The 23011-nt window shown below is 49.7% G+C and overlaps 1 protein-coding gene across 1 annotated transcript; it reads left to right on the top strand.

Moving 5' to 3' along the window:
• Window positions 1-720: 720 nt before the first annotated feature.
• LOC133345467 (pancreatic triacylglycerol lipase-like) lies at window positions 721-11231 on the top strand. Its single transcript, XM_061556217.1, has 13 exons — window positions 721-789; window positions 1279-1332; window positions 1775-1926; window positions 2281-2406; window positions 2840-2974; window positions 3873-3981; window positions 4387-4506; window positions 5271-5390; window positions 6267-6385; window positions 6895-7024; window positions 7618-7729; window positions 10088-10261; window positions 10883-11231. The coding sequence occupies exons 2-13, from the start codon at window positions 1281-1283 to the stop codon at window positions 10950-10952; spliced, it is 1419 nt and encodes a 472-aa protein (XP_061412201.1). The 5' UTR covers window positions 721-789; window positions 1279-1280; the 3' UTR covers window positions 10953-11231.
• The last annotated feature ends 11780 nt before the right edge of the window (window positions 11232-23011 follow it).

The raw sequence follows: 23011 nt of genomic DNA, 5'->3' as shown, positions 1-23011 counted from the left end.
TTCTAGTTAAAGAGTTATCCATCAATTCTAGATTTGAAGCTTTCGTGACTGCAAGAATTCATACTCTTAGGTTTTTTTGGTAAAGTCACGTAGGTAAAAATGAAAATGATAAAAATAATAATAAATGATAATAGAAATATTTGTATCATGTTTATTATTTATTTTTAATCTCCAATCCCCATGCTTTGCCACTCATCCGATAACAATAACACTCATGTGTCACTGCGAGAGATTTATCCCCTAAATTAACCGATTGAAATTGCTTACGAGCGATGTATCGTTTCAAACCTCTGCAGGCGAGTCCACCAAAGTGTGAAGACATGGATGCCAGCAATCACACCAAGCGTAAGAAAGAAGGATACCTGGATTGTAGAACACACGCAAGTAAAAAACCACATAGATTCAAGGGCAGTTGCAAGTCACGAGAAGGGGATGATGGCCGGTGGTCAAGGATAGCTTCGGAGTGGCAGCCCAAGGAGGGATTGTAGCCCCGAGGACCGCGGTGATGGCACGAGATCAGCTCCTGCGCAGGAGTGAGACCGTGGAATTGCAGGCCCCCAGGAGGGACGGTGGCAACGTGGGGAGACCTTCATCCAGCTGTGGATAGATGTCCGATAGTGCTTGCAAACACGAGGGGGGGGGGGCTATCGGGGGAAGCAGCTGTCGCCGTCCCAAGGCCAACGAGACCCCCCACGCCCACCACCACCTCCACCTCCACCACCTCGGAGCGAATAAAACCAGCGACACCCCTGGGCGCACCAAGCCCCGACTCACTCCGGACAGCAGCAGGTAAGCGTACACAGAGAACAGCGTGGACACCATGCACGCACAGCCCTGTACACAGCGAACACGTGCACACAGCCAGCAGAGACACGTGTACACCACATGGACACCACGTGCACACAGCCAGCAGAGACACGTGGACACCACGTGCACACAGCCAGCAGAGACACGTGTACACCACGTGCACACAGCCCGCAGACACATGTGTAATCTGTTCACACCAGATGGAGAACCTGGAGAAACCCTCTAGAACAGGGGGGGAGAACATGCAAACTCCTAAGAAAAAGGCACCCGAGTCGGGGATTAAACCCAGGAGCTTATTGCTGCGAGGCACGCGCGTTACCACTCAGCCACTCTGCCGTACGCAACGCAAAATCAACTTTTAAAGTTATAGGGCGATGGAATCGCGATGATCGTCAAATCTTGAAATCCAATATCGTATCGTGAAGCGTCGTGCAGCAGCATCCATGTCAAGTTGTGGTTTTCTTCTCACAGAGATGTGGGCCGCTGTTCTCCTGGGAGGCCTCTGTGTGGCAACTGTCGTCACAGGTGAGTGTGTTGCGTTCACACACAGGTGAGAGCGTTGGGCACACACAGGTGAGTGTGTTGCGTTCACACACAGGTGAGAGCGTTGGGCACACATAGGTGAGAGTGGAGCGATTGGGTGGGGGGCTTTAACCTTGGAGAGGGGTGGTTGTGGCGGTCACAGGATCGTGTCAACGCAGGTGGGGGAGGGGGCAGCCACGGGTTGAGTGTTGATAACAACGACAATGAAATCGGCAATGTCGACGACGATGATGATGCCGACGATGATGATGATGGTGCCGACGATAACGATGATGATGGTGCCGACGAGAATGACGCGATATTCAAGATTACGATCGTGGCAATAACCACTCTTAATGACGACGGCTATGTTGACTACGACGATCAGGACGACGATGATTATGGCCCAGGACTCTGGTGACGACGATGCTTTTGTTGCGCGCAGCGAGTGAGGTGTGCTACGACCTGGGCTGCTTCACGGACGACTTCCCCTACTCGGGCTACACAGAGAGGCCCATCAAGCAGCTCCCCGATAGCCCCGAAAAGGTCAACACTCGCTTCCTCCTCTTCACCAAAGCCAACCCCAACACCTGGCAGGTGAGAACATCACCCGTCAAGGTGTCCCATCACCCGTCACGGTGTCCCATCACCCGTCACGTGTCCCATCACCCATCACGTGTCCCATCGCCCGTCTTGTCGCAAGTGGTTGTCGCGTGCGCACCCTCGCCCCCCGTCACAGCGACGATGAACGTTCACCGTTGGCGAGGTGTGGCGGCACCAACAGCTTTGTCCACGATGACTTCTTGACCTCCATGTACACGCACCAGCCGCTTGTGCTCGTCCAACGGGAACGTTATTTCCACCACTGCTTCTGTAGGGTGCCGATGCCTCGCACGCTTCGCTTGTGCAGAAACTCACCCTGACGTGACCCCATTGGCGCTGCGCCCGCAGGAACTGAAATCCCGCGATCCGTCCACCATCGGCGCCTCCAACTTCGGCAGTGGCAAGAAGACGGCGTTCGTGGTGCACGGGTTCATCGACCATGGCGAGGAGGATTGGGTGCAGGATATGTGCAAGGTGCGTCAGCCATTCAGCCACGCGCCCACCCCTCCTGTGTGTAGACGTCCACCTATCTCGTTACCGTCCATTCAAAAGAACCGAGTGTTCGTATTGTTTCCACAAGCGTGGTGGTCACGTGACATGCACGGGAGGCACACAAAGCCGCGCCTTCCTGCCCGCTCATGAGTAGCACAATTACGTGTTCTTTAAGCTCTCGAGTTGGTGGTCTAGACAATGCTGAGAGCATTGTACATGCAGTAGTGGTTACGTGACGTGCACGCCAAGCGTACGGATGGGAGCTGCGCCTTCCTGTCGTTCGTGACCAGCAGCAGCAGTGGCGCACCCTTCACACGTCCTCGTTCCGATCCGTGTCCAGCCTGGCACGCGTCCCCCCGCCGTGACGACGATTTCTCGATCGTTCCAGCACAACTTTGTAATTGTCGCATCGCAGGCCATCGTGGGGGTGGACGACGTGAACTGCGTGGCCGTGGACTGGAAGGGCGGCTCGCGCACCCTCTACACCAAGGCGGCCAACAACATCCGCGTGGTCGGAGCCGAGATAGCCAAGCTCGTCAACACCATGGAGGTGAGCGCGCCACGTGGGTTGTCGCGGCCACGCGGGACGTCGGCACGGCAGCTGCTTCAAGTGGCCGGGGGTCAAAGCGCTGAGCCGGCTCCGCCGAGACCCTCGATTCGAATCTGGGGTTGAGGTGCCCAACCAAAGCAACTCAGCTGGGTGCTTAACTGTGGCGAGTTAATGTCCGCAGCATGGTTAACAATGACTCCGCACAAAACAACCCATCGCATTACATGTTGCACTTGATTAGGATGAATTCCTACTGAGAATCACGTGTTCTGTCATGTTAGGATCAGCGCTATTGCTAGGCCTCCCATGTTTTATGTTCCGTGTTAGCCCAAATGCAGCACGAGCATCTCATTTGCATAAATATAAAATGTGTTTTCTTGCAGACACGCAGTTTGATTGGGTTGCCATCTGGCCTGCTTTTCCCGATAGTCCTTGAGGCCGCTGCGTGTCCTGGGAATCTGTCAGTCTTGCCGGGACTTCAAAAGTCCCAATTTTTCCCAGTTGCGTAACAATAAAATTGCACAACTCCAAAGACAATGCATTCAGGTGTCGTTTTCCCTTGTTAGAGTATTGATGATAAATTACTAATTTGGGAGTTTACACATCGCAATCAGCGCCCCCTGCTGGCAAACTAATGCACGTTTGCAGGCCAGGCCTTGAGTCGCGTTGTGCCACACACGGGGCAGCTGCCACTAGGGGTGCCCTTTCAAATGTTTGAGACCGCTCCCAGCGTACAGGAGGGCCACTCCACCAATAATAAATTGTCATTCTTCTAGCTGCGGTAAGTCCAGGTTTTTTGTTTTGTACCGCAAGAGGTAGCAACACTCAGGAGATGCTGTGCGTGTCGCGAGCCGCGAGAGTTGCGATTCTGATGGAGTGATCGTGGTGGTGGTGGCAGGCTCAGTACGGGGCGCGCCAGGAGGATGTGCACATCATTGGACACAGCCTGGGGGCGCACGCGTCCGCCGAGGCTGGCCAGCGCCTGCCCCGGCTCGGGAGAATCACCGGTGCCTGGCACAGAACCTGCATGCCTACCCACCCGTCGACCCACCTGTCTGCCCACCCTTCCTATACCCACCCACCTAACCACCTACTCACTACCCACCTTCTTAGCACATCACCAGTACATCTCCTTATCCACCCACCCACTCCGCCTTGCTACCTACTTAACATACCCCTTCGTGATGTCTCCTGACTGTAACGAGACTTCCGTGCTCAGCCTGAAAGAGAGTGCCTGGTAGGAGGGCATAAACATCCACCACTGGAGAGACAAAGGCAGCCGTGGGGGCACGGTGCTGACCACACCACCCGCTCATATGCGATGCCGTGCTAGGCTTCACAGGTGCTCGCTAGCAGCACTTGCCCCCTGTGCGAGCTACACGGGGGATCTTTGCATTTGTCTTTGTGCCCAGGTCTCGACCCGGCCGAGCCATACTTCCAGAACTGCGACGCCGCCATCCGCCTCGACCCCTCCGACGCCGCCTTCGTGGACGCCATCCACACGGACGCCGCTCCCATGATCCCCAAAATCGGTGAAGCTCGGACCTCGCCCCACACTCCCCCCCCTCCCAACCTCTGCCACTTGCCCAACGCCCATCACAATTTGGGGTTTCGGCAGGGTTGCCACCTGTCCATGCTTTACCAGGATCACCCTTTATTTAGGGGAGGGAGGCGGGGGGAGAGGAGGTCAATCCTTCTCGTTACTGTTGCCCTGTCCTGGAATTCGTCACATCCTGAAATTTAAAGTCACTAATATAGTACATTTCGTATTTGTTTCGTCCGTATATAGCACAAGGCTATCCAGAAGGTGCTGTCTCACAAACATCGTCTGCCGTGGTTTAACAGCAAGGGCTACGTTGCTGTGTACTTCCTGCGGAGTAACGTGCGCTGTCATTTTTAGAATTTGGTAAATGTGGACCGTGACGCTGGCACACAATTACCTACTCTCTTGCCGAATGACATCACAGAAATCTTTAAACTTCCACTGCGAAGCAGACTGTGTGCGCAGTGCGTTATGGCTAATACACCCCCCCGCGTGAAACGAACTGTCAACTTCTGCAACACGCGGAGAATGTGTTACCACGGAGCCGTCGCCACCACTACTCGGGGGTCACACGTCAACTATGCAAGAGTGGCAGGATCTGGTGGAAGGTAACGATGGTGATGATCATGATGGTGGTGGTGGGTGGTGATGTGATGGCTTATGTGATCATGATGATGGAGATGATCGTGATGATGGTGGTGATGACTCATGTGATGATCCTGATGGTGATGATGGTGATGATGGTTGTCTCAGGGTTGGGCATGAAGCAGCCGGTTGGGCATCTGGATTTTTATCCCAACGGAGGAGAGGAGATGCCCGGCTGTGACAAGAACATCATCTCCACCATCATCGACATCAACGGCATCTGGGATGGCAAGTTGAAAACTGTACGCCAGCGGTAATGGTTACCTTACCCTAGGTAATGGTTACCTTACCCTGGGTAATGGTTACCTTACCCTAGGTAATCAGCCGCCGGGATACCACCCACGGCCAGATTTTCACTCACTGATTATTATACAGTCTAGAGATTTTCTTGTTACATTTAAAATGGTTTCAAGTATTTGTATTATAAATGACTCGAGTATGGCTCAGCGATTAAGAAAGTGGCTCACAATCGGAAGGTTTCAAGTTAAAATCCCGATTGCGGGTCGATCCGGCCACCCATCTATCCCCTCCCTCTGGGGTTTGGTAAAATAAGAACTTGGCGGGGAAGCCGGTGGCTTTCCTATGCATTAAATCGCCACTGCCCAGGGAATGTGTAATTTCCATCACTGGCTCAGGGCTGTAAACAGGAGACAAGCACCAATGCCTCAATGCTTATTTGAACAGGAAATAACTTTAGACTTTTCATTTGATTTCATTGCTTTTTGTCAAGTTGGTGACCCACCTCTTACAAACGAGACGATGCTTAACAGGTACGCTTCCGCGACCAATATCATCCATAACTTTTTTTAGTTTAGTTCGCGTACAAATATAAATGTGTCGTTAAGCCCGCCACCACCCGACACAGCCAGTTAGTAAGGTTTGTCACGTGAACAGAACATAACAATTCGTTACTAGTACAGCACACCGGTGTGTTGGAGAGCAAATCCACGACATCTACAATCCGAGTACGATGGAGACTATGCTGTCCGCTGGAGCTTTCACTCGTCGTTTAAACAAAATCGAAATAAACTTTCGCCAGCGTAACCAGAGCGCGTGGCCCGGTTCCCCGTAGCGTTGTTGATCGCAATGCGGTGCCGTCGCCAGGAACCAGAGACTTTGTTGCGTGCAACCACCTCCGTGCCTACAAGTACTTCACGGAGTCGCTGACGAACGTGGACGGCTTCGTTGGATTCCCCTGCAGCGACTACAACTCCTTTAAAAATGTATGCCGCACCGACTGCACGCCGTCGCCACGGCTCATACCAGTGGTGGTAATCAGGAGGTATATGAGATGCGGTGTGCCCGGAGCGGAAATATTTTAAGGGTCGCTGACACGGACGAGATTCAGCGTAGGTGTGCCGCCCTTGGTGGTGCAGTTATCACTTAATACTCTCTGGGTTGCTGGGAGACTTAAGTAAAACGGTACTGGCATAGCCAGCCACGGATGTGGTGTGCCAGGGCGACCGAGACCTGTAAGGTTAAAACCCGTCCAGAAGTTGTTTGAACAAATTCTGCAGGATAACGTTGAGTCTGCAAAGTCAGTTGAATGATGGCCTTAAATATATATTTGTTTTCATATGCAGAAAGACACAAATTTACGTTGGTCATCATGTCCTCTCAACCAAATTCCTTATCGTCATTCCCACATGCCTGACCGTATCTGCTATCCGGCTGCCCTGCTCCCCTCCTGCCCGGCTACCTGCTGCTCTGCTGCAAACTCTCGACACCACAGGGACAGTGCTCCACGTGCCCAAGCGGAGGATGCCCCCGCATGGGTTACTTCGCATCCAAAAGCTCGGTGGCCGCCGGGACCATAAACAACATCTACTACCTCAACACCGGAGCGGAGCAGAGCTTCTCCCGTGCGCTCCACGCATCACCGCTGCCTGCCACACGTGTACCAAGTCAGAATGATATCACTAGCCGGTGATGATAGCCGCGGCCGTAAACTCAACTCTGGTCACCAGGTTCATAGCGCAGGTGGCTCAACGGTTGAGCGAGTGGCTCTTAATCGGAGGGCTTGTAAATTCAAATCCTAGTTGCGGATTGACTCAGCCCCATCGTCACTCCATGGCCAATTAAAACAGGTCCCACTTCGTTGAGAAGTCAACAGTGGTGGTCCTATGGAAATGAATACCCCGGCCATATGTGGATATTCCTGCACTGGTTCAGGGATGTAAACAGGAGTCGTGTGTGCACCGCCTTAATGCTCGTCGCAGATGCTACAAAATTTCATAAAACCGTGTAAGAATGAACATTACATACTTTGTACGTTAACACATTCACGTGACCCCTGCAGCCACTCGTGGCCGCTGCATTCACCAATGTTCACAAAAATAACCGATCATGAATGGAATGGCAACCCTGAATGATGACCAGCGACTTGCCAGTGGGCAGGGTTCAATCATTTGACCGCGAGACGCGAACGTCGCTGCGACTTTTGTGCCGTGTCTAGGCTGGCGCTACGAGGCGACTCTGACGCTGTCTGGCACCAAATCGGTCCGAGGGATCTTTAAGATCGCTCTGTACGGGCCCAACGGGAACACTCACCAGCACCAGCTGACACCGTGAGTAGCTGGCGTCAGTCAAGGCAACAGCATGGGTTGGCTCACAAACGCACGCTAACACACGAACAAAACACACTTGATACGGTGGCTCTTGGTGCTGGAAAGGTAAAGCAATCACGTGCAGCCAAGGTGAATTGCAATAGGGGCCCACCAAGCAGCTCCAGGCAAGCGTGTGATGCTGTCCACAAGGCACAAGGCCGCAGTGTTCACCAGTCAAAGTCAGCAGCAGCACTCTTCGAGGTTTGCCCACAGTTCCAGAGTTGCCACGGATTCTCCAGGCAAGGCCCCTGGGTTCTCCTGGCAGCTCTGAGATTCTAGGTCACTCTTTTTACAGGTGAAGCTGGGGAAGCACACTTGGACCACCCCTCGCGGGCACCCTTGCCGGTCATGGGGATTGTTTGACCATACTTCACCACGATGGTCGGGCAGAGAGGGTGGACCAAGACGAGTTCAGTTATCACTTGTCACTGATGTTAGCCATAGCCAGGAATAGAACGTAGGTTGCTGGGGGTCATGGCATAGCGAGCCAATCGTGGTGCACGATCGGAACGTAGCGTGGGATGAAACGATGCGGTTGCAGGTCAAGGCGTGCGAGGGGTCTGTGCAAAGCCGCGTGACAATCTCCAACAATTGCCTACCGTGCAATCGGTAGCATAGCATCACTGGCATGGGCCCTGACACAAGGAATTAAATGCCCGCTGCCACCACAACCCCGCACCCCTTATCCAATGTCCCCCCCCCCCCCAATCCTCTTCAAGGCCAGCACCGAGGACCCTGTGGCCCATGGGTCTCAGGTTCAGCTGCACTGTCTCCACCACTTGATAGCGACGTGACTGCCTACAACGTCGAACCCTCGTGATTCTAAGTCCACGCGTGCCGCTACCCACAGGCCAGCACTGTGTTCAACTCTGCTTCTTAAAATTCCGTTGGCGCCTCCGCACTATGGAGTCAAGAGTGACCGTTGATGTTGATGATGATAAAGATAACACGGCTAACCCGCAAACCCTTAACCTCCGACGTGATGGTTAACAGGGCACTTGCACATTGCCGATGCTTCTAGCACGTCATGAGATCTTCTTTGCAAGTGTAGGACTCGTACTGACGCGACAGCTTTTGTCTTTCTCGGTTCTTTATTAACGCGTATAGTTCACATCTCCTCCGTCGGCATCACTCAATGTCCCTCCATTTTCTTCAACACACAACTCCCCATCAACATCACTCAATGTCCCTCCGTTCGCTTGCTCCGCTGGCTTCGCCCGCTCTCCCTCTGCTCCTCTCCTCCAGCGACCTCCCTCTCTGCTCTCTCTCTCTCTCTCTCCAGCTCGGTCGCTCTTTGTTCTCTCTGCCATCTCACTCTGTCGTAGCTTCTCCTCCAAGGTCCGTTACTCCGCTGCTATCCTATACTGTATTCTCTTTATCCGCTGCTACCATACTCTGTCTTCTCTTTGTCCACTGCTACCGTATACTATCTCTCTCTGTCCACTGCTACCGTATACTATACTCTCTTGTCCACTGCTACCATATACTATACTCTCTTGTCCACTGCTGCTCCGTCTCTTCCTCTATCCGTCTCTTGTCCCAGGCACCAACCAACTCCCGTTTCTCCCCGAACCAATTTCCCTTAATCAATTAGATCATCCCCCGCTTCTCCACTCGCCCCCAGCCCCCAGCCTCACGTGGTGTTGTTATTGTAGAGGCGTCAATTCCCGACACCCATCCCTCTCGTCCAATCACCGGCCTGCGTCCTCGATTACCCCCAACACCTGCAGGCCCCCCTTAACTACCTTACCACCTTAATTGGTACAATAACAACAGTATGTCGCCCCGCTCCCTGTGTCCCCGTTTGACCTCACAGTCCGCCGCATGCCCGTATCACAATCCAACGCGTGACGCGTGTTTCTCAAGTCCTACACAAGTTCCAAAATAATAGGTTTTTCCCCTTTTTATGGCAAAAAGGAGATCCCAATGATGAAGATGCTCACCCCGAGGTCTCATTACTCTGATAGTGCAATGTCTTTGGGCTGTACGCCTTTTGGCGTCCTCTGGTCTAACATCGTTTGAGACGAGGCTCAAAAGAAAGCTGTCTGGTGTGGACCAATCAGTTTCAAGGACAATGCATATATTATCAGAGTATGTTTTATGTTTTTGGATTGCATTCTAACCACAAGCATTGTGGTTAATGCAGACATTATTCCTTGTAAAAAGTTTCAGTTTGGTGTTTAGCATCTTAACACCTGTTTTGTTGCCAGAAAAAAGGGGAAAACCCTATTATCAGCTTCTAGCACGATTTAGCACTTCTTAAATGACTATCGCCACGATAGAGCCCCAGCCACCAACTCGGTTGCCAATCTCCCACAGCTCGGCGACGTCGCTGGAGCCCGGCAAGACGTACACGTACCCCCTGGACAGCGAGGCCATGGTGGGCGAGATCACCAAGGTGAAGTTCCTGTGGGATGACAACGTCATCCACCTCGAACGCCCCAAGCTGGGGGTGACCCGCCTCGAGCTCAAGTCGCCGTTCGAACATCAAACGTGAGGAGCACTTTGAACCCACCACCAAAGTCAAGTTGCCTCCACATCCTGCGCGTAAAACTTGCAATTCATAAGCAGGTACAGCCTTTAAAAAGGGGATGACTTTTGTTTTACTCTGCCCTTAAAAGGGACCTGTGCACTTTTACTCTGCCCTTAAAGGGACGTGACTCTGTGTCCATGACATCGCTCTGGGTCCCCGCCACCTTTCTTGCAGAGCGAGGCTGGACACATTTTTCCATTTACAGCCGAAGTCTCTAAAAAGACTGGTGCGGCACACGGCAATTAAGTTTCACACGTGCCGGTTCCCAGATCTCGGGCACAAAGAGGCAACTCCTGCAAACCCAAAACACAAAATGCCAATTCAAGGCTGTACCCGGTCACACACAGGCCCAGGTGGTAACCCTACCAGCCAGCGATGGGGGCCTTCCCCATGCCGTGAGGTTGTCTGACCACATGCCACTGCCACCACTTTGGTCTGGCCACAGTGGGGAGAGTAGATGCTGGAGCAGAGAAGTACGGTACAACAATGGACGTTGCCCCATTGAGTCTGTTGCCAACAGCGCCGTCGTGCGTTGAGTGTCAATGACGGTGATTCGACGTCGCCTTGCCCCATGTGTGTAGATACAATTTCTGTGCGAGCTCAAACGAGATGGTGTACGAGGAGGTGCTGCTGACGATCAACCCCTGCTAGAGACGCTCACCACAACCACCACCGTCGAGAGAGAATCCCCGACTGCCATTCACCGCAGATGGAGAGCGGCTCATTCGCAATGTAAATCTCACTTGATGCAGCTAATTCGGCTGTGACGGTCCCACCTGATGACGGAGACTTGTGTTGCCTCCGAAACGTCGTGATTTTTTTTTATTTTATTTTCATTATTTTTGATGTTTTACCTACGTGACTTTACCGAAAAAACCTAAGAATATGTAATAAAGCGCGTTAAATGATAATAAAAATCACACGCACGTCGCACCGTCTGTCAAAAATAATTTCTCCCGAGGCGAAACCTTTGGACCCATGAACCACGTTGGCAACCGTTGCTGGCAACTCGTCAGCAGCAGCAGCAACTCGTATCCCGCACCAATTGTGGTGGCCAACACATTGCACCAAACTTTGTACCATTTTAGTCCATCTTCACAATCCACCAGAAAGCTATAACCACGTTTCCTGGATTTAAGCCTGTAATGTCCAAGCATATATATATATATTTTTGTTCAATGCTCTAGTCAGGGATTATGCAATATGACTAATGCTGGACTTTACCCATGAATCCCCACCAATATTAATTGACCGCTCCATGTGTGTCGCTATTAAAACACTCAGCTTTACGCAGCATCACCGTTGCTTACACCGACGGATAAATTTGCATCAGCAATTGCCACGTGAACTTAAGCTATTCGAATATAAAGCAAAACGACGTCAATCACGAGCTTCACCGCAGGTCTCCACCACACGCAGAACTGGACCCCTGCCTCAGGCTCGAACACGTGCGCAGCCGGCTAGGCCCGACTCAACCACGTGGGCGATTAACGTGGGCAGCAAATGTCCATCCACAACAATGATCGTGAACATTACACGAGCAACGCAGAGTTGGTGCACACACGTTGTGTACCTATCTATGTCCCTGGAATGCAACTCGGCAAAGGTAATTTTAGAATGTCGATTCAAAGCGGATCCCGGTACATTCTCTGCATGGACTGCGTTGAGCGGGGCAGGGTCGAGAGAGTAGCCTGGAGGGAGGCGTCTTGGAGGCAGGGTATCCAGGCAAGGGCGGGCTGGAAACGTAGCAGCCAGGCCACAGCACTGCACAATGATTTCCTGGGACGCTCGCCTAAACCACCCAGCCTTATGTGAAGATTCCGCTCCCCCGTGATATGTTATTGTTTTATCCAATCCAACCTTTCACAGAGGAAGAGCCGTATTTTTTTAAATGTTTGTCTTTCACCGAAATATTTCGAGAGCCGTAATATCACACGCGGAGCTACTTGAAGGCCAACACAGCAGCAGGTAAACTGCAGCCAAAACGCCGCTAGGGGGCAGCCGACCCCTGGGACTCTCTGGAGGCACTTGCCACGAGACCCACGAGAGACCACGTGGCTCTCCGGGGAGAGTGTTGCTGCCAAAACCCAAGCCCCGCCCCGAGTCTCCCCTCTCCCCCACTTCTCCTTCCCCTACTCCTTCTTCCCCACTCCCCTCCCCTACTCTCCACTCCTCCTTCCCTTCCCCTCTCCCCAACTCCCCCCTACTCCCCACTCCTCCTCCCCTCCCCCCTACTCCCCACTCCTCCCTCCGAACGTCATTTATTAAAATTGAACCAGAGGTAAAACTGGTAAAAAAAAACAGCACAGATACAGCATCTGTTAATACCCAGAAACACCAACATAATGAATAAACACCACAGCATCATAACATTGTCTTATGAATGAGACATTTTGTTATTGCAAGTTTGAATCCACTTACTCGATTACAGGTAACAGTCACAACAAGGCAAGCTGCAGGCTTTATTGTCAACTAGGCCCCACATTCATCGTAACAATTTAACAGCATTATAAAGATCCTAACATTATAACAGTATTATAAAGGTCCTTCTAACATTATAGCAACATAGCCAATATTATAAGAACACAAACAAACTTACAGACAATGCTTCCCAAAGTCCCACAACGGACAACTGCGGCTGGCTTCACGGGGCCGCAATGTGTGCCGCCATCTTGAATTATGTCTGTAATGGCCGACGCCCGCGTGGTTCAGCGGAAATCTAAAATCGCAACTTCCTGGTCACGTGACCACCCCCTGGTTCAAAAACAGGAAATTCCTGTGTAGACACGCCCCACATTGCGTGAGGCAGAACACACCAGGTACTCATCTGAGGCAGAGTCGACCTAGGGGAGGTCCAGGACGGCTTCAGATAATCGCCACTGGTGTTGGCTGTGAGCGAGAATCGAACTCGGGTCGCCGGGTTCGTAGCGCAGCGTAGCGCTAACAGCTGCCCCCCCCCCCCATCACGCTCTGCAAGCCGTTCCCCTGCGTGACGGTGGCCCGATTGAAAACTTGGACTGCACCCAATTTAATCGCGGGCAGCTGACACCTGGATTTCATCTCAAGATCTCAACAGGGCTGGCGCTGCTGCGTTTCTGACACGGCCGTTACGAAGACCCACCCACCTCTTCAGCCAACCGGCTACCTAAGACCGAAACAACAATAACACTGGTCAACAAAAAATAAATCTGCAGCTGTTTTGCTCTATCACATCTCATTTTTATGCTATCGGCATACCCCATTTTCATTGATTTTACCCGAAATGAACTATGTCACTTATGATTGCAAGTTGTTGCGAGTCAGTGACTGCTTTAGTCTTAAAATATGGTGCTGTATTTTTAGGATAGTGTGTTTATAATATCATTTTATGTAGATATCCACATTTATTTAATATTTTTCTTCTGCAGGGCGTGATCTAACAATGGCTACAACATCCGAAAGAAGGAAATGCAGTAATGACCCAGATATATTCTGCTACATCTGTGGCAGCTTCACTTTGCAGGATCAAAGGCGCAACATCAATACCTTTGTCAAGGTTTATCTTGCCTACTTTAAAGTACGACTTGGAGACCAAGACAAAAATTGGGCTCCTTACAAAGTGTGTAAAACCTGTGTTGAAACTTTGCTATCATGGTCTAAAGGAAAGAATGCTAAGCTGAAGTTTGGTGTGCCAATGGTTTGGAGAGAACCTACAAACCATTTGGATAACTGCTACTTCTGCCTTGTCAATGTAAAAGGTTTCAATAAGAAAAACAAACAACATTTACAAACCCAGATATCCCATCTGCCAGATGACCAGTTGAGCACTGTGAGGAAATACCTGTGCCTGTATTTACTGAGCTACCAGATATTGATGTTGAATCCCTCAGTTTACCTGCTTCTACAGATGATGATGATGATGATGCTCAGATCGAATCTACGCCATCTGATGCAGATTGTGATAAAATGTCTCCGTTTAGTCAGCCTGAATTGAATGATCTTGTAAGAGATTTATATTTGCCAAAGCAGTCTGCTGAATTGTTGGCTTCCAGGCTGCAAGAGAAAGGACTACTCAGACCTGGCACTAGTGTCTCCTTTTATCGTAACAGAGAAGCAGCACTGCGAAAGTGCTTCCATTCAGATGGTCAACTTGTTTATTGTAATGATGTTGAAGGGCTTCTTCTCAATATGGGACTGCTCGCATATGATTCAAGTGAATGGAGACTTTTTATTGACAGTAGTAAAAGGAGTTTGAAATGTGTGTTACTTCACAACAGAAATATATATGGTTCAATCCCAATAGGACACTCTGTAAAAATGAATGAAGAGTATGCCAACATCAAGATTGTTCTGGATAGATTGGAATACCATGTTCATGGATGGCTAATTTGTGTTGATTTGAAAATGGTAAATTTTCTGCTGGGTCAGCAAGGAGGTCACACCAAATACCCTTGTTTCCTGTGCTACTGGGACAGTAGGGCTACATTATAACACTGGGTTAAAAAGAACTGGCCACCAAGAATCAGTTTGACGCCTGGTGACAAGAACATCAAGAATGAGCTTCTGGTTGATAGGAATAAAATTGTATTTCCCCCACTGCACATACAACTTGGGTTAATGAAGCAATCCGTCAAAGCTCTTGATCACACTGGAGACTGCTTCAGCTATATATGTTCAACCTTTTCAAATCTCAGTGCCGAGAAGAAAAAGGCAGGAATATTTTATGGACCTCAAATAAGAACACTCATCAGGGATCCACACTTTGTTACAACAATGACTGCAGCAGAGGCTAGAGCTTGGAATGCATTATCTGATGTTGTGCGGAATTTCCTTGGGGACAGGAAAGCGGACAACTATCGAGAGATTGTGGAGGAGCTGCTCTTGAGTTTCCAAGTACTTGGATGTAGAATGAGCATCAAGGTTCACTACTTACATAGTCACTTGGCCCAGTTTCCAAAGAACATGGGTCACGTGAGCGAAGAGCAAGGTGAACGCTTTCATCAAGACATTAAAGTTATGGAAGAACGTTACCAAGGCCGATGGGACTCAAACACGATGGCAGATTACTGCTGGTCCTTGATGAGAGACGTTCCACAAGCTGTACATCGGATATCGTCAAATAAGAGGTCGTTTATGCAGATGTAACATCACTATTGTGAATGACCTTTTTGTACATATTTTTCTTATCTTCACAATTCAATTCTTACATGGTAATATGCATTCACTCACATTGATATGCTCTCACAACTTTGTGCTACGGCTCATTAAATGTTTGTTTCATTATTATTGTATATTGTATCTTAACTTATTCTTGTATGGATGTCTGTTTAGCTATTCGTATATGAGCATAAATTTGCTGTTTTTATTGAAAATGCAATATTTGATATCTCAAAAACCTAAATTGATAGCCAAAAACTGATGCTAGATTTGGAATCAGCACCCCAAAATTACCTTAAAACCGTTGGAATACCTTATGCCAGAAAAAGTGTATTGACCAGTGTAATAATACAAATATGTTACATCAACCCAGCCTTGAAAGTACGTTTTTATGCAACTCCATTTTTCATAAATAACATCAACAACATAAACACGAGACAATCGGCGTCTGGAACAAGGGTTGCCACCTCTGAGCTACCAAAAATCGGGGACATTTCATGATGACGAGAAGAAAAATTAAAAACATCATCACGCGAGATCGCAGGAGGGCAGAACGACAGGACGCACGGACTGAAGTCGGCGTTCCTCACGACGGTTCAGAGGCATGGTCACTTTCGCCAATAAGACATCGTCGGTGTGTGAGTGCCGCCACACATTTGAAACCATTGGGGGTTTGACAGCAGCACGATGATGATGGGGGTGTTTCCACTCTGTGGGTATTGTCGGGGGACCCCACATCAGGGGCCACACTAAAGGCCACCAGGAGGCCGCCAGTGACCCGCGGGAGTTGCAATGAAGACCGCTGGCCTCAGTGGGGTATTACGAGTGATGTCACGCAACTAACAACAACTGGGACTTTTAATGTCCTGGGAAAACTGCTAGATTTCCCAGGACAAGTGGCAACCCAACCTGGCAATGGTAAGTACCAGGTTGCCCTCTCCAAGGTTGCCTCCCAAGCCACTGTTAACAACCCCAGCAACAACACAGCGTGGTAGGGAGAGAGGGGGAGGGCTATTTGACATGCCTGCCCCCCACCATGTAATTCCTTGTGCCAGGACAAATGGCCAATCTCGCTACCCCATTGAGGGAGAGGCATGGGAAAGCGCGAATGAGTTTTGAGCTTCCAGCCGCCACGACCACCGTAACGTGACTCCAGCGGATGTTTGCCACAACTGCTCGATAAAGAAAACCAATAAAACGCAAGTTTATACATTCCGGCTGGAGCAATTCTACAATCAAATATCGATTCATCCTGTAATAAAGGACTCTTGCACTGGGTCTGTCTCCGTTGTCCTTTATTGGTTCGTACAAACTTGCCCGCACGGCGTCTCGCTCAGTGTCTCCTCCGTCTCCCGCTCGGCAGCCCCACTGCTGCCGTCGCTCCTGCAGCCCCGTTGCTGCCCCACCATGCAGCCCCACTGCTGCTCGTTACGCAGCCTCACTGCTGCCCGATCTGCAGCCCCACTGCTGCCCAATGTGCAGCCCCACCGCTGCTCACTATGCAGCCCCGCTACTAGCTCTCTGTCGCCTCTGTGCCCGGACACCGATGGCCGACGGTGCCGAGTCCCCGACCTGTGGCGATCGCGCCACTTTCCTTCTCCTGCCCCGCGTGGCCTCCTTCTCTCTCTACTCTGACTCTCTCCCCGAGCCCTTCCGGTTCCTGTCCTTAAAAGCTCTCTCTCCCCACGTGACCCTAACTCCTCCCACTTGTTACATCACATCCAGTGAGCCCGTTTACGCTCGCATTACAATCCCACAAATAATGTCGTCTCGTATTTTTCATGCAGAATTCTCAGGCCGGGTGGTGGAGGCTCTGGACGCGGCTTGTAATCCAGATGTCGCGAAACTCCCTTTCCGCAAGTGTCAAAGTGCCATACCGTGGCTTGCCAGGAGACGGCAGTAGAGCAAATAGACAAATCGACATCTGTTTTTCCATCTGTATGGGGATAGAGTGTTACCCCCTCGTGGGAGGCGTGGGCTATCTCCGGGTGCTCTGGTTTCCTCCCATGTGTGTGTAATAAAGGACTCGACCACTGTGTCTGTCTTCGTTGTTCTTTATTCGGGTTCTTTACACTTGTCCCACACGGCTCTCTCTCAGAGACTCCCCGCTAGGCAGCTCGATGCTGCCGTCGCTCCCGTAGCCTCTCACTCCACTCCGATGCAGCCCCACTGCTGATCTCCTCGTGCAGGCCTCCGGCTGCCCTCACTGCAGCCTCACTTTGCTCCCCGTTCCTCCGTGCTCGGTCACCGCTGGCCAATGGTGCCGAGTCTTACTCTGTGTGTGTGGCGATCTCGCCACCCTCCAACCTCCGCCCTGCGTGGCCTTACTCTATCTCTGTCTCCCACTCTCTCTCTTCTCTTCCGGTTTCTCCCCCTTAAGACTTGATCCCTCTCTCCCACGTGACCTAACTCCTCCCCCCGTGACGTCATATCCGCGAGGCCGTTTACGCCCGCATTACATGTGGAACAAACGGGACTCGTCATTAATTGGCTGAAATAATCTTCAAATAACACCCACAATGCAGGAGCCACCTGAACAAGATTCCTACAACTCAGTGTGCCTCTCCTGGAACATGAGTAAACAAATATAATTGTTTTGAGTGAGATGCACTTATTCCTATAATTTTTAAGTAAAATTTGGGTGCGTCTTATGATTCGGTACAGACACTGATTTATCCATTGGAGCCTCGTGACAAGCCTGACCATGCTGAAGAGGCCCAGCATGTCAAACCCGATCCAGGTTTGCCTTTTTTTGCTTTGAATGGGGCCCAATCGTTCAGATGTATTGCTGTTGCCAATAACATCTGTTAATCCGGCAGCAATTGTTCGCAAGCCTGACTATACTGATGAGACCCAGAAGGCCGAAACCAGTCCAGAGTTTTCTTGCTGACAGACACATTGGTCTAGAAAGTCAGATGGACTAAAACATATTATCCATATGCGGAGCTACAGAACAGAGTTCTGCTTATATTCCATTACAATCCGGTAGACGTGTGTGCGAGAGACAAGATCAGTTTCATTTTATGAACACTAGGAAAACGATTGGGGTGTGCCACGCTCCCTGGAGCGTCTTACAATTCGGAGACGGCGGCACCGTTCGGATTTGCAAGTTGGCTGCTGCGATCATCCACTAGAGGCCGCTACATGCGCCACTATTTGGTGGTGCTGCGTTGGCGGTGGTGCCACAAGCACAATCTACGAAATAACTCGTCACATTCGTCCATAAGACCTCATGCGTGTGCTATGAAGAAAGGGCAATTGTTCTAAATGTCGCCGATATGCTTAAGAAAGTGTTATTGACGAATGTGTGCACTTTTTTGTAACTATATAACCAAAAATATCGACACTTGCATCGCATTTCTGATTCGTGACGATTATAGTAAGAACGAGGGGGGTAGGGAGTTGGGGGGGCATCAGAATCAGAATCGTTCTTTATCCTGGAGAAATTCGAAAAGCTATCAAGCTTTTTTTCACAGATGTCCAGGATGGGGCAGATGAGAAAGTTACAACAACAAACAGCACGACAACACGATAGGAGTGCAAAGTATCGGGAAGGTAAGCAAGTCACTAAAAGATAGACACGTAAAATAAAGTATATAAGTTCTGATTGCATCAGTGCACCAATTCGCAAGCTTGGGCAAGGCAGCAAAACAACAGCAAGAACAGACCCAGATCACACCAAGACAACAACAACGCAGTCCATTGCACATGCCCGGTCTATAATCGCTGCTGTAAGCATTGGCACCCACAAGTTGTTGAAACCCGATGTGGGCCTTTTTTGATCTACCAATCTAATGTAAACAACCCGTAACGTTTTATTCGATAATTTGTGAGATACAACCAGATTGTGGGATTTCATATCAGTCGCGTAACCTTGACAGGCGCATCCGTTCCCACGAGACCATTCCAAATATACGCACTCAGCATGTAGTTACGAAGTAAATAGAGTTATAAACTAAATACTGGTCGGTGCGACATCATCATAAATGATGAAAACTCAACACATTCGGGCAATGTCACTGTGTGGCCTTAAAATAAATAATTAAGCATCTATAATAAGCATCATTTCGGGAAAGGGCCCTATTCACAGCACAAAGGGCCACTGCCTGAAACGTCACCTGTTATAATTTGGTCACATCAACGAGCGAGCAAGTACTCACCGCTAGATGCGACCGTGGCCACCGACCAAGAGTAACGATGGGGGGAGTGGCAGCTAAGGGATGGAAGACATTCGGGAGGACGTCTTGAAAACGTCGAGGTGACTACCGATGAAACGACGTGGGCGTCAGGTAGGGCACCGCGTGGCGAGAAGGGGGCGATGGCCGATGGTCGAGCGAAACGAGGGAGTGCAACGCGTGGGCTTCACGACTAAAGCCACCCACAATGAACGACGGAGTGGCTGCCAAAGGAAGGATTACACCCGAGAGGGTGACCACCGTCCAGGTGGCCCCGACATGCGGAAAACTCCATCCAGCTGTGGATAGACAATGTCCAACGTCGCTCTGCCATCCATCCGCTAATTGTTACGTTTGTAACGTGTGCAAATTGAAATATCAAAAGGACATTCAGACGCACGGGGAGAAGAAACGAAGGAAAGGGGGAGGGGGTATCTCGAGGTTCTGAGAAAAGGCGCACAGCGACGTTGTTTAGGCACAGTGAGAGACTCGAGAGTGCATCCCAGACGACCGGAGCTTGCGACGTTCCCCCACATCTGGGTTCCAGAGACTCGGGCCTTGCAGAGAAGGAGGCCACTCGAAACAGATAAGAGGTTGCGCGATGGAGCCTACAATGAGACGACGGAAGATAAACATGTCGGTCGACCCAGGGCTTTATAAATTATACTATAAACTAAACTATTGTTTTTGCAGGTGTAAGGACAGTACGGGGTGAGGTAGGGACAGTACGGCTCCCTGTTACCATGGTTACTAATTAACGTAACGGTAACAGACAGGGTCACGTTGGGGTAATGTGGGACCTAAGTAATTGCTAATAATGATTGATGGGACAAGCGTTGACAGGGTCGCGTGAGGGGAAGCACGTGACCTAATGGTCGTAAATTGTAATAAGGGCAGAGACAGACAGGGCCAGGTGCGGTGAGAGAGGGTTTGGGAATAAGGGCATGGCCGGGTCGTGAGGGGGATAAAAGCCGGCACGAACCGGGGCTCTGGGCTGCTGTAGTGGGGGCATTGCCGTCGCTATCGTCACCTGGGAGCGGGTCGTCTTCATTGTCCTAGATTGGGCACGTTGTAGTCTTGGAAGGCTAGAGTTACGTTGTCTCAGAATAGAGTTATCTAAGTTACCCAAGTGAAAATAGTTACTCGCGGTTACACGTTAAGTTATCAGTGAGTCGGCGGACTTTATTCATAATAAATATACATATAACTGAACAAGATAGTGTCTCTGACAGCTACATTACACAAGTAAGGCCCACTGAGCTATATAGCTCCTTTCCAGATGCGACCTGGCCACAAATGATAGCTCAAGCAAGTTGCTTATCACGTGTAAATGTTTCGCAGCCAAACACTCTAAATGCGTGTTGATTCTAAATGTGCGGGGGGGGGGGGGGAACCGGAGGACCCGGAGAAAGTTTCACGCGACCACGGGGAGAGAGACACGCAACCTCCAAATATACAGCAGGCGACAGGGTCGGGATCGAACCCATGACTTCATGTATACCAGGCGAGGGAGTTAACATCTCGCCACCGTGGCATCCCTGGGGGAATCCGATGAGCTATGAAATTCTTTTTCACAGATGTCCAGTCGGGGCGGGTCTTCAACAAACAATACAAAAAGACGATATGGGTGCATAAGAGAGAAGGATGAAAGCAAGTTACGATAAACAAAGACAGAGGTTCTCTGCAAGCCATCTGGCTACCATGAAAGATTCGTTCATGAAGCGATCCACATATACAAACACAGTGACAATTTTAACCGAGAAGATGAATTCTGACTCAGAAATAATTGGAAGGACGTGATAAACCATTTCGGGTCTTAACTGATTGTGTTCACGTTTACGGTGACTTTCAGACCGCAGTCCACTCGCTGGCATTGACTATATATCTTTTGTATTCTCCTCAGGGAATGGAGTCTTTGCTCCGCTGCAAGTCTCCTGCCACCACTCTTCCATTGACATATTTCGTTGCTTCCTCTTAGTACCTTTCACGCGACGGTCAATGGTATAGTGTATAGAAGATTGTATAATAATAAATAGTATGAAAGTGTAATGTCTAATATAATTTATAAGGTAACATATAGTATCGTATTTGTATGGTGAATATACAGCAGTGTGGTATACAGTAGGGTGTGTAGAATAATACATAGTGTAATATTACAATGTATAGTCTAAGGTGGTGTATAGTAACGCAGTATATAATTTAATGTTGGGTTTGTCTATGGCAGTGTATAGTACGGGGTATATCCGTGTAATGTAAGAAAAAAGTTTAGCTGGAGGCATATTATATTTTTTGCGACATAGAAGTGTAATGTATGACTTACTGTTAGTAGCTCAGCTTATTGGAGAGTATATTGAGTATATTGATGATATTGATGCAGTTTATATGTTAGTTTTTAATGTGGTGGTTTGGCTGCTGCAGCTCCTTACTATAAACATTTCCCTCCCTTTATTACTGGTATACCTACTTCCTACACACGAGCATAATATGACTTTGAGACCCCCCCCCCCCCCACATTCCACAAGTAGTGACTAATCCCATATCTGCATTTTCCATAAATATGCTAAATTCATCTGTTGATATGTAAATTTCTGTGTCAAGGCGCTCTCCTCCTCTAACCCAGCTTAAATATACGCTGCCAACCTTGCTGGTGTTCATTCGGACGCTGTCTTTCCGACAGCCATGTTCTTCACCTGAGTACGGCTGCTTCCGTTGTGGCCGAAACGTCGTGAGAATTGTATTTTATTATGTTTAATTTTAATTATTTTATTATTTCCCTTCTACGTGACTTTACTGAAAGAACCAAGAAGAGAAATGAATAACGGTCTGTATATAAGTACAAATGGCATCAATACATATATTCCTGCCGAATTTTCAACACTAAATGCAAGCTTGGGCAAGGCAGCAAAACAACAACAACAACAACAACTGTCCCAGACCTCACAGAGACAACACACATTCCTCAATAAAATTCCACATTAACAATGCACTATCGTGACACGGGTAAGGATCATAGTTACAAATCACCATAGAAAATGTGGCTGTAGCCAGCATCAATCCTCTGCTTCGTGGTATTATCTTTTGAAGCAAGAGTCACGATGTAAAGGGGGAGGAAGCAAAACGTTGGTGGCGCTGCAGCGACAAAAGTGCTTTGTCCCCCATTCCTATTCCTGTTCTAGTAGGGCAATAGTTAAACGTCACTTTGGGTTTCTTGATGAACAAATATGACGAGACCTGGCCTGATGGTGATTTGGATGCGCGAACAATGGATGCCACGTGATAGTCCACCCTCGAGCTCACATAGTCGGCCGGGCTATCGGGCAATGTCAGGAGGAGAGGACAGCCGGGATAGCCTCTGTCGACCGCTCACGATCGTGGAATCAGGTTTTGATGGATGCAACA

Source organism: Lethenteron reissneri, chromosome 22 (assembly GCF_015708825.2).
Source record: "Lethenteron reissneri isolate LAM-NWPU_2019-01 chromosome 22, ASM1570882v1, whole genome shotgun sequence".
In the NCBI taxonomy this organism is placed as follows: domain Eukaryota; kingdom Metazoa; phylum Chordata; class Hyperoartia; order Petromyzontiformes; family Petromyzontidae; genus Lethenteron; species Lethenteron reissneri.
The sequence above is the reverse complement of the archived record's forward strand: the minus strand, read 5'-3'. Positions and strand labels throughout refer to the sequence as shown.